The 12399-nt window shown below is 59.0% G+C and overlaps 1 protein-coding gene across 10 annotated transcripts in view; it reads right to left on the bottom strand.

Moving 5' to 3' along the window:
- The window catches only part of ACSF3 (acyl-CoA synthetase family member 3), a 66959-nt gene that overhangs the window by 32253 nt on the left and 22307 nt on the right, over positions 1-12399 (bottom strand). For all 10 annotated transcript variants that reach the window (XR_005213783.1, XR_005213785.1, XR_005213784.1 and 7 more), the window contains exons 6-7: positions 9820-9932; positions 2759-2885 (exon numbers count right to left, since the gene is read on the bottom strand). Coding sequence is in view for 6 of the 10 variants with exons in the window: in XM_037815638.1 (XP_037671566.1) it covers positions 2759-2885; positions 9820-9932 (240 nt within the window). In the remaining 4 variants the exon portion in view is untranslated. The remainder of the gene's footprint in view (positions 1-2758; positions 2886-9819; positions 9933-12399) is intronic.

The raw sequence follows: 12399 nt of genomic DNA, 5'->3' as shown, positions 1-12399 counted from the left end.
GAGCGGCCCTGCGTCTCATCCAAGCAGAGGAGACTCGGCTAAGCTGCGGGGGCCGCCCCCCAGCACCCCCTCTCAGTCTCCGCGTGCGGGAGGCTTTGGCCAGGGAAAGGGTTAAGTCCAATCCCGATTCCCATCTCCTACCCGCTTGCTGCTCCCCCAGGAGCGGCAGCTGTGCTGACTGTGGGCTCATCACGCGGTCTGTGCTGCTAATGGCCTGTGACAACGGCAGGCAGCTTCCAGGCCTCACCCCCGAGAGCCAATTAAACACACACTCCCTTCCTGTTTGTGGTGCATTACAATGAAATTAAACTGAATTTCAAGATCATTTTCTCCTAAAGACATCTCTTTACAATAATTAATGCAAGCGATTCCTTTTCAACTGAAATATTCATCAGGAGTGGTGACTAAAAACACCCTTTCAAGCCACTCGCAGCCCCCATTCTGCTGCCGCCTCACCAGCTTAGTGTGCCTCGAAATCTGCAGGGTTTTAAAGGGAAAAAGCCTGCAGCTTTTTACCTGAATTTAAAAATAAGATGGCCATGAGCCGGCCAGGCTGCCCAATCTGGGCCCTTCAGAGGCTCTGGGAGGGACACGGCAAACGCAGGAGGGCTCAGGGCAGCGTTTCCAACACCCTGGGGCTGGAAGACTCCCTCAGGTCAGCTTGTTTCCATGGGCAGCGGCACCCGAGGAGCGAGCGTGTTGGGTACAACAGCACCCACGGGTGGCCAGCGGGGCATGTGGCCTGGCCCCTCCTCACTCCCAGGGCCTCCGGGGACAGCGGCCCCCCCATCACACACACGACCACCAGGGCGCACAGGAAACACGCCCACAGCATCACCACCCCCCACCCATGGGGACTAGAAGTTTCTGTCAGCTGCACTTGGGAAGTGGAGAAGCAGCAGAGGGAAGAGTGAGGACCTTACAGCAGGCTTAGGGGCGACAGTGGAGGGAGACAATGCCCCCTCCTCAGTGGGTAGCCCCCCAGCTGCCCCTCCACCCTCAGGGCCCCGCACACCCTGAGGCTGCAGGGGTCCCACCCGGCCATGGCTCTGTGGCCTGGGTGCTCACGGCAGCAGACACCTGTCCTCGGCCTCTGTGCCATCCTGAGAGCTGATGGCCCACACGCAGCTGTGCAGGAGCAGCCAGCAGCACACGCCTCGAGGTGTCACGCACTTTTAAGGCCTCTCCTTTCGGGCGGCCATCGATGTGCCACAGGCCACACAGCCACGGTCTGTTTTCTCTCTTTCTTCTCTGACGCACATGGCAGCTGCCCACAGCTGCCCTCCATTGCCTTGGTGCCCACCCATAGACAGAATGCTGGTAAGGGCTGGGGTGGGGGAAGAGGGAGGACAGACGAAGGAGGCCACTGGAGCTGGGGCAGGAACCGGGCATGGCAGGGCAGGAGGTGTGCAGAACTCACTGCCTCTGCGAGGTCTCTGGAACCCCGGTGCTGCTTTTCAGAAGCACGGGGAACACGTAACAGGAAAGACACACCTTTTGCCTAATGACCGGTCATAGCCAGGAGCACGGAGCGTCCAGGATCTCTTCCTCCCACACCAGGGCCTGGCCCTGCCTGGTGGGCTCCCCCAGCTGCCTCTCCCTGAGTGTGGCAGAAGGGAGGGCGTGGGAAGGAAGCAGGTGGCTGGCAGGGGCAGGCTGAGCTGGAGGCGGGAAGGGGGGCCCTGCGGGAGGGCCCCAACCCTCATGTGCCCATCGGGCAGAACACGCGTATTTGTACCAGGGACGGTGCTCAGACGGGCTGACGGCACTTCCCTTAAGAGCAGGAGAGTTGCGGAATGAATGCTCAACACAGGGACCCCTGCACGTGTGCACGTGTGACTAAGCACACAACCTGCACACGCTCCCCTGCACATACCTCTGCACACACCCCTGCACACAATCCTCTGCATGCACAGCCCTGCACACACTCTGCTGCACACACTCTCCCGCACGCACACCCATGCACATATGCTCCTACATGCACACACACACCCCGCACCGCCACATCCCCACCGAGCAGCCTGGGCTGGGTGCTTTCTGTATCTCTGGTGGGTCCGCAGCCCCGGCTCCAAGGCTCTGGGGACTTCCTGTCTGGCTTCCTGGCACTCCTTTCAAGTACAAACATTTAAAAAACAGGCAATAAGAAACAACCACCCCAAACCCACAAACACGGCTCAACGTTCCGGTGCAGCACAGTCAGCGCCCCAGCATCCCTGGGACCGAGGCAGCAGCATGGAAGGTGGGGGCGGGGAGGGTGCCCCCCGTTCTCCGGGGAAGGCAGGAGCGTCCTCGGTCTCCAGCTGGCGGCTGGGTCTCAGGCTTGAGCATGGACTTTGTCAGGCCGCTCCATCTGCACATGAGACCTCGTGCCCTGGACATGTTTCCCAGGCTCGTGCTCACTCTTGCTAACAGCTTTCATGCTTGGTCTTTCTTTACCTTAAATAATGAAACTAGCTGCCCCAGCAGGTGACATAGATGAGCAGAGCCCAAGTGGTGGGATGACATGGACTAAGTACACCCCAAAACGATCTGAGCTGGGCAGAGCCACCTGGGAAGGGGCAGCTGCTTCCCCACAGGCCCAGCCGGTGCGTGCGGGACGAGCATCTCGGGTCCCCATGGGCCCGGCTGGTGCATGCAGGATGAGTGTCCCCGGTCCCCACACCCCGTCTCAGTGGCCGAGCCTCACCCCTGCGCTGTCCCCACAGCCCCTGCCCAGCAAGACTATCTGCGACCCGGAGGAACACAGGCTGGGCCCCACCTGTTTTGAACCAGCCGTCCGAGGTGAATGCGTTCTTCGTTTCTTCTGGTTTATTCCAGTATTCTCGAAACACAGAGGGTCCACGGACCAGGAGCTCCCCTTCCTTCTCCTCGAACCCTGGGGTCACCTGTAGAACAAAGGAGACGAGAATGTCAGAAATGCCCCCCGGGACTGGGTTCCTTTGCTGTGCCCCCTCACGTGGGGGACGCTCACAGCTCCTGTCCCCATCACACCCTGAGAACCCCACGTCCATCGCCACCCCCCACGGCTCCCGCAAAAGCTCACCTGCCCCTGCAGGGAGCCTCTGTCTGCTCTGCTGAGAGCCTCAATTATAGAGAAGGAACCGGAAACAGCCGAGATCCCTCTTGCCCAGGGGGTTCCCTCAGGGTGAACGGGCTCCTCATGTCTTCACCATCCCTGTACCCTGCCACTCAGCGCCAGGGGTCCACAGCGCTGACCTTGAGCTGAGCCGCATTCCTGGAATTTGGAGCCTGACAAGAGGTTCTAATTTGGCAATCAGGAGGGTGCCCCCAGGCTGCGTCTATCTGAGGATGGGGGGCACATCACGGGGGGAGAGGGTGGGCGAGACCCTGAAAGGGAAGCCAGGGTGGACAGACCCAGGAGGGCAGCCTGGAGCCTGGGGGCTGACAAGCAGGAGGGAGGGGAGGGCCCAGAGAGGGATGCAGAACATCGACAGCTCAGCTGCCCCCACCTCCAGCTGCGCAGGGCCAGGGCCTCTACCTGTCCCCCCACATCTACACAGGGACGGGTGGCATCGTCACCAACAGACACCAGGTGCAAGCACTGCATGGTGCTGGAGTGCTAGAGCGACACCTGCGAGAGGAGAAAGGGACACCTGTGTGAGGGTGGGACACCCCCTGCCTCACCGAAGGATGCAGGAGTGCATTCATGGTCACACCAAACTCAAGCTCCCTGCCCCGTACCCCTCCAGGCCTTTTGCCACAGCTCCAGCCCACTCGGCCTTTCAGCCCGCATCCCTCCTAGGCTGGCTCATTTCGTTTCATACCCTCACCGTGTTTCCACACAGCTGCAGCCCCCCAGCAACGTAAAGCCAGCACACCACCAATCCTCACTACACAATTTCCCCAGAAGTTTCTGGTCCAAAGTAGGCTAGTCCAAAATGACAAAGCTGCCATCATCTTCATGCCAAAAAATGGATGAGAAGTGTTCGTTTTCCTTGCGGAGAGGGACAAACGAACATCCATCATCAAGCTCTAAACAGCCCCATATATATCCACTTCACGTTTATAAAACACGAACCCAGCAGACGTGGAAACAAAAAGGCATAGGTGACCTCAGCCACTGGCGTCTGTCCATCTGGGGCACCAGTTAGAAGGGACAGCAAGTGGCAGCGAGCTGGCAGTGGGGTGCTCTGAGGACACGACTCACAAAGAAATAAACGAATAACCTAAAACGGTGCCCTAATGCAGCCAGCTCACCGCACGTCTCCCCCACACCGGTGTCCTGAGAGCGCGCACAGCTGTGCAGAGGGGCTCTGGGACGCGCGCTCGACGCCCATACCCCAGCAAGGTCCAGGAGGCAGGCCGGGTGGCAGCTCCCACGTGGGCCCTGTGTTAGAGGCCAGGCTGCCTTCACGAGGGACAGCCACGCCCTGGCCCCAGACGCTGTGCTCTCCCTCGGGGACATGAAGACATGCGGGCACCTGGCCACACGAAGGTCGAAGGCTCGGCCTCCCTGGGCCGCCCCAAGGGTCACCCCTTTCTCTCCCACAGGGTCACCCCCAGACCATGCTCCAGAGCCACCAGCCTGGAAACGAAGATTCCTCTGGTCCAAAAGCACCTGTAACCCATTACCCTCTGCAGCTACCCTCCGCCTAATGGCCTGCTCCTCGCTCGTCTTTTCACTGCTTGTGAAAGACCCCCAGATGGAATTCCTGACAGCTGCTAAATTCTCTGACACACTCACATTCCCAGCACTTTTGAACGGGAAGTCTGGCTCTGGTCCCTCTGTGGAGAGGAGGCTGGAACCCAGTGGGTCAGCCACGTGTCCAGGCAGGACTGGGCACTGCAGCAGGGGCTGAGGGACGGCAGGGGGCAGGCAGGGAGGGTAGTGGGGTGCACCTGTCCCAGAAGCTCCTGACTTGGCCCAGCACCCCCTTCTGATGGGCCTGGGGGGCACAGGAGCGTGTCTTGTGCTCAAAGGAGCCACCTGGAACCCAGGGAAGTGTGTCCAGGCTGGAGGCTGTGGCAGCCGGCACGATTTCTGTGGGGAAGGCGCCCTCCCAGCCAGGCCCGAAGGACATTGTTTTTGTGCACAGAAGAAGCCATAAGGCTCCAGTGCCCTGACTCACTCAACACCCTGGAAAGGTGTTTGGGGCAGACAGGCTCTGGTCTTAGTTGGGAAAGCGAGGCCTGCACAGGCCGCAGCAAGGCAGGGGGAATGGCTCTGCTTTTCAGTGGGAAGATTCCCCCTTTAGGGTCAGAGCCGCCTCCTGGCTAGCTCTTGGTGGAGAAAGAAAATCTGCTCCCAACGGCAAGGAGCCTGCAACCAGATGGTTTGCTACTGTGGGGGGGCCCTGGCACCCCTTTACAGGCAGAGCAGCAGTTGGCGGCTTTCTGGGTGACAGATGGCAGCAACGAGGGGGCCCTGGGAGGAAGTGGTGGCTGGAGGAGGGCAGGCGAGCGCGGTGGCCATAGGGAGCAGTCTGCTGTCCAGAGTGACAGCTGGCATATGGATGGACAGCAAGATAACTGATTTTTTTGAAGGGGGGAAATAAAGAGAACCTGCCTGGCTGTGCATCTCCACACCATCAGCGAGAGGAAATGCGCCCCGGCCCCCGTGGACGGGTGGTGCTCAACTCAGCTGTGCAGCCACTTACCTACTGAGACCCCCACTCCCCAGGCTGGTGCTTGGCTCTCGTGTAAGTGAGCAGTTTTAAAAAATAAAAGAATAAAAACATAGAGAACCTCCAAAATGTTTCAAAGTTTGCAGGCTGGAGCCAGCTGGGGAGCTGCAGTGCATGAGACATGCATTGCAGTAAACAATGCAAACTGCAGCTCTGCAGGGGAGCTAACCCATCCTGCTCTGCAAGGGAGGCGGAAACACAGTGCTTCCGTGTGAGTCTTGGCCTGGAGACAACGGGAAAGCTGGTGGGAGCCACAAAGGTGGAACACGCTCCAATTAAACCCAGAGGACGTGAGAGTGACGACGACTATGCAACTAAAGGAAAATAATGTAAGAAACTGACTGTTTATCTTGGGATAGAATATATATTAAATGAAGTTAGGAACCTCCTACTTAATAAGTCAAGCCCTCAACTTGAAGCTTGTTCTTGTGAAACTTAGGGTTGTAAATGGGAGGCTGAGCCCTCCCATAATTATGCCTGAGAGGCACCTCCAGGGAGCCTCTTTTGTTGCTCAGATGTGGCCTTTCTCTAAGCTCAACTTGGCAAATAAATTCATTAACCTCCCCCACGAAGGACATGACTCCCAGGGGAACGAATCTCCCAGGCGACATGGGACACGACTTCCAGGAATGAGCCCGGCCCTGGCAGCGAGGGATTGAAAATGCCTATTGAACAAAAGGGGGAGAAAAAAGGTAACAAGCTGAGGTCACAATGGCAGAGAGATCCCAAATAGAGTTGAGAGGCTACCCTGGAGGTTTCTCTCATGCAAGCTCCAGCTAGGCATCCCAAACGGCCACAGTACGCCATGCCTTTACCAAAAGTAGTCCCCAAATACCTAGGTCCCTCCTGAGATTCTATAAAAGACTCAATCACTTAGTTTTATCTCTCAGAAACTTAAGTCCACCAGAGCATTCCTATGCCAGACAAGTCCTAAAATCCAGAGGCAACAGCATCTTTTAGAACAATCAGATCCAGCCTCCTTCCCCATACTGCTGACAGCCCCTTTCAATATGAACAAGTTGGGGTACTCACGGCCTAGACACCCCTGAAGATGGAGAAAGAGATTAAGTGAGAGGAAAGGGTAGTAATAAACAAGAAAAGATTGAACACTGAAACTTCATATAAACATATATACTTTTTAGATGCTGGAATAGCTGGAAGGAGGTAAATGACGTGGTGGATCTGTAACCTATAACATCTTTTGACATTTGCTCTATAGCTACTCGTTCAATTGCGCTTTGAAAGTCTTCACCTTTCTGTACATACCCTGTATCTTATACTACGGAAAGAACGGAAACTGCAGAACTGTAACCCATGACAATGTCTGAAATTACCTGTGTGACTGCTTGTTGAGCTGTATGTAGAGAGATGACACCTCTTTGTCTGTATATTATATTTTACAATAATGGAAACGGCTGAAGTTGTGGAACTGTGACCCATGACATTCTTTGAGATTTGTTCTCTACTTGTGAAATCATCCTTTGAAAGTTATCACTATTAGGCACATATGTTAAAGTTCACAATAAAAAATACATTAAGAACAAAAAAAAAAAAACAACAGAGGCCGTGCCCCAGTGGGGAGGAGGGGGGTGCAGGGGCTGCAGGAGCTTGCAGGGGCTGAGACCAGGGCCGGGCAGTGCCCCTGGAGAAAAGGGTCAAGGCCACGTAGGGTCTGCTGCCCGAAGGGCCAGAGAGCAGTATCCCAGCAGACCAACTGCTCAGCCACCTCCTTTCTGTGGACCAAGAGGGGGCACAGCCAGGCCACAACGATGGTGGGGGGACGCAGGTGCAGCTCCTGACCCCAGGACCGACCCCAAGCCCAGGGAGAGGCCACAGATGGTCAGAGGCGGGCAGACCAAGGACAAGCAGTGCTCCGGGGCTGTCCAATCAGGTGCAGCCAGAGGGGAGGGCACAGTGTTTTCAGAGGGTGTTAAACAAGCTAAGAGGGAAATCGGAGTGATGGGCTCAGGGGTCGGCAGTGCTCTCCACGGGATCACCAGGTACCAGGGGGGACAGAAGGAGCGAGGACAGAGCAGAGCCCTGGGACGGCCTAGAAGTCAGGGTGGGAGGAGGTGGGCTTCAAACTGCTTTAAAGCTAATGAAGGAGGAAGTTACATCACGGAGGATGAACTGTCTTCCTCCTGGCCCTCACAGTGACGTCTTGTTCCAGAGCCTGAGGTCCTGGACCCTTCATGCTGGCTTCAGGGTCAGCTTGCTACCTGTTTGTCCCCACCAGGTCAGCAGAACAAAAACCACGCATGGGAGGCAACCAAGCCCTCACTTCCATGGAGGTCAGAGATTCCAACCTCATAAAGAGGCTGTGAGGTCGGGCACAGGTTTGAGAGCAGCAGCATCCCACCTTCCCATGCGCTCTGAAGCCCCGAAACTCCAAGTCTAGGCAGGTGCCAGAAAGCCGGCAAGCACAGGAGTGGCTCACGTCAGAGGGAGAACAGCCACCCAGCCACACCCGGTAAGGCTGATGTCCAGAGGGCTCAGGGCCCAGCTCCAGCACTAACATGGGGTATGGGCTGGGGCCGTGGTCCCAGGAGGCACCAAGGGGATGGGGCGCCCAGCCCCACCGCAGCCATGCGTGGAGTGAAGATAAGAAAGGGCACGAGCAGGCGCCTCTAGGTGACAAGATGCTGCCCAAGTGCAGCTATGTGGCACCAGGAGCCCCTGCCGAGCATGTGACAGGAGCCCAGTATGTGACAGGAGTCCAATGGCCGCAGCCTGGAGAGTCGGTGACACGGGGTGCAGCACCGCAGATGGCTCCCCTGGACGCAGTGTAGTCAGATGATAAATGCGCAAATAAAAGACAGCCCAAGAGAGATATGGGCAAAAGACTCAAAAATAGGTAAAAGGCACCTCAATAAAGAGAGAAATACAGATGACATACATGTACATGGAAAGATACAGGAAGAGAGTAACTTGCCACCCAGGAAGTTCATGTGGGAAGAAGGAGACCCCACCGCAGACACGGCCCGTGCGCAGCGGGTCTAGCACCAAGGCCCCCTGGGCAGGCTGCAGTGCGGCCCGGCAGAGGGTGGGGAAAACCGCTGGGCTGCGCTGGGAGAGCTGGCCCACTCCCAGGCCCTCTGCAGAAATGCCTGTCTGTGCACACAGGTGGACAGGTTCACAGGTGGATGCACACAGGTGGATGGGCTCACAGGTGGACAGGCTCACAGGTAGATGCACACAGGTGGATGGGCTCACAGGCAGATGCACACAGGTGGATGGGCTTACAGGTGGACAGGCTCACAGGCAGATGCACACAGGTGGATGGGCTCTCAGGTAGATGCACACAGGTGGACAGGCTCACAGGTAGATGCACACAGGTGGATGGGCTCACAGGTGGAGAGGCTCACAGGTAGATGTACACAGGTGGATGGGCTCACAGGTAGATAAACACAGGTGAATGGGCTCACAGGTAGATGCACACAGGTAGACAGGCCCACAGGTGGACAGGCTCACAAACACACACACCCAGGTGGGCAGGTACAAAAAAGTTTACCACTGCATTGTGTGAAATATCCCCTAAGTGGAAACTACGACCCACAGGAAACAGAATGAATTTTATGAACATGATACTGGACAAAAGGAGAAATTTCAAAACACACACACGGTGCAGTTAAACTTACTTAAACTAAAAACAAGCAGAACACTCATGTCTCTGGTAAGTGGCGGGAAGGCTGGTAGGCAAGGGACTGCGGGGGTCTCGGGGTGCACGGCTCAGGTAAAGGGGCTCTCTGGGTCTGCCCGACAGCTGAGGAATGAGCCAATGCAGTGAGGGGCTCAGTGTGTGGGGAGGAGGCGACCAGAGCTGCCTGTGCCCAGCCTCCTGTCAGCCCCCCATCCTGTGTCCTGAGCCCCTGCTGTGCCCCCTCCCCCAAGGTAGGCTCTGCCCCCGGGCGCCCTGCCCTTCTCCCTGCCACCTCCAAGGCCTCACCTGTCACTTCCGGGACCGAGAAGCCCGGGTGTGCACGAGAAGCGGGTCCACGTCAACACCCTGATGCTGGTGCCCACCCGCTCATACCAGGACAAGTGCCACTGTTGCCTGAACCGTGCCAGCCCTTTGAGGGCCCCTGGGCAATCTGGGCCTGCTGCAAGCCCACAGCTGCCCTCCCTGCCCTCTGCCCTCGTGGCCCCTCTCGGCGGGCTCAGACCCACCACCCACCCTGGTCCTACTCTCGTCCCCCTCGGCGTGGATGGTGTAGGCGCCAGGCTCCTTCTGAGGGCTCTCTGAGACGATGCGCACCTCAACTCCCGGCAGGGGGGTCCCCACGGAGCCTAGGAGAAGAGAGATGGGGAGACAGTGGGTTACAAGAGGCTCAGGGGAGAAGGACTCCTGGGTGGGGTCTCCCAACAGCTTCCCGTGTGCCCAATGGGCATCTGTGTGTGGGGGCTGTGTTCTGGGAGGCAAAACTGGAAGGCATGGGGGAGTCACATGGGGGTGCAGGATATGGGGTGCCAGGACCCCAGGGCTATGATGACGGCAGCCACAGCAGTGTCTGTGGAGCGTCTGCTCGGTGCCGGCCCCATACCAAGTGCTTTTGGCACCTCAGCTAGTCCACCGAGCAAGCCGGTGGGCCGACCGCGCCTGCACGGCCGAGGACACCTTTGCACCCGGGGAACCCTCATGCCCACGCTGATCTGTGAGTGACGAAGCACAGGAGACGGGGACATGCCAAGGGACAGACAGATGACGGGGGGACAGCGAGCTATGATTGTTGGGGGGACAGACCCCATCAGGACAGATGGGATGACGGAGGGGGGCAGCAACCACAAGCCCAGGAGCTGGTCGGCGCCCAGGCTGAGACCCCCCTCCAGTTCTCGCTGCAGCCTGCCATCCACTCCGGGGCCCTCAGGGCGAGGCCCCAGCAGGGAGCCCCTGTGCCCGTCTTCCCGGCGGGCAGCCGTGGAGGAGGCACTGTCGGGTCCGGGTGGCAGAGGAGGAGGTGAGGGCCCAGGTGTGGAACCAGCCCACGGGCTGCGCAGGTGAGGTGCCCTCTCCTGACCCAGGACGGGCGCCTCCGGGCAGGAAGGCAGGCCAGGAAGACCGGCCACCACCCAGCCTCCAGATACAGCTTCCCCTTGGTCTCAAGGTCACTGTCTTTACGATAAATCACCCGTTTCCTTGTTGATTTCCCTTTTCAATCAATGGGCCTAACTCCCAGCCTCTGGTCCGGTTCTCCTGCTGCCCCAGGACCTCGCAGCCTGACAGGGACGGACGGGTGGGACGAGGGCCCTGAATGTGGGGACACGGACCCCCGCTGTACCCACGTCTCAGTGTGAACCCACCTGGCTGACCTCTGCACACGCACACCGATGACTGGTCTGTGGTCACAACTCCCAACACACGTGTGCAGACAGCTCGGGGTGGTGCGGGAGCATCGAGGCCGGGGGGGAGGTGGGAGGGACGAGGAGGACGCGGGCACTCGGTGGGTAGTGTCCTGGCAGCCACATCAACCACGAGTCCCGTCCATCCCGACACACGCTCCCCCACGGAGAGACTTCTCGCTGACTGTGTCTCATGTGACGATGTCTTGCTGTCCACGCCCAGGCGGGGTACCCGGATACCAGGGGGCCATGGAAATGCTCAGCTGGCTTCCTGAGACTGCTCAGATACGACAGTCACGCACCTCCCAGGAAGAAGGCTCCGTGAATGCAATCCCCACAGTGATGCCGCCAGGAGCAGGTCATCAGCTGAAACGCGGATTCCAAGCGGCAGGACCGGCCAGCCTCTGGGAGATCGATGCCTGCACCTCCTTCCCCGTTCCCCGAGCCCCATGTGGGCGGCGGCTCTGCTCAGGCCTGGCCTCGCGAGGGCAGTTACGCCTTAGGCGGTGTGTCCTGGACTGACGCCCTGCGGTGCAGCAGATGCCAGTCAGGGGCGTCCAGCCCTGCCCAGGAGCACGGGCTCAGTGCTCAGCCGGGAGGCAGCAAGACACGGTGAGCAGGCGGCACCCGCTGGGTCGGAGGCTGGATGAGAGGGGTGTGGTGCCGCCGGGATGGAAGCAGGTCCAGGCAGAGGGCCACACCACGGCCATAACTGCAGGGGAAGTGGCCACTGCGGCCAGCGCAGCTCCAGGTGTGCCCAGCGGAACCCAGTCACCCCCTCCTCACTCCCTCCCTGGCGCAGGCCCCGGCTGCCCAACTCCACAGGCAGGGGAGCAGCTGCCCGGCCCCGGTGACCGCACAGAGGGCACAGCCAGGCCACGCTCTATCAGGACACGTGCTTTACTAAGGGCAGCTCCTCAACAGCGGCCTCTTCTCTGCAGAGCTCCGACTCCTCACCCTCAAATGAGCCGGCTGCGCCCATGCCAGGGACTTTGCTGTATCAACACGTCATTGGGAGCTCGTGACAGGGGTCTCAGAGTCTGCCCTGCCCTGCTCCAACGCAGCATGTCCTCTGTGCCCTGGGGGGAGGTTCTCTGGGGCGTCCTGGGGGGACCCTGTGAGGTGGGTGTCCTGGGGGCCCTGGGCAGGACCCTGCCGTTGGAGGGGTGCTGGCCAGTCAGCGGTGGGCGGCACTGGCTGAGGACGTGGTCTGGGCCGTGGGAGGCTGGCCTGGTTTCTCAGTGTGCCTAGAGCCACGCCGTCCGACCCAGCAGCCACCAGCCACGTGGGCTGTTCAGATATAAGTAAAAATCCACGAAGCATTCGTTTCCTTGGCCGTGCTGCCACATTCCATGGCTCGGTGGCCCCACAACGAGTGCCCCAACAGCACCACAGACAGAACGGGGCGCCATGGGGG

The sequence above is a fragment of the Choloepus didactylus genome, chromosome 22 (genome assembly GCF_015220235.1).
Source record: "Choloepus didactylus isolate mChoDid1 chromosome 22, mChoDid1.pri, whole genome shotgun sequence".
NCBI lineage: Eukaryota > Metazoa > Chordata > Mammalia > Pilosa > Megalonychidae > Choloepus > Choloepus didactylus.
Note: the sequence above shows the minus strand (reverse complement) of the source record. Positions and strands in the feature narration are given on the sequence as shown.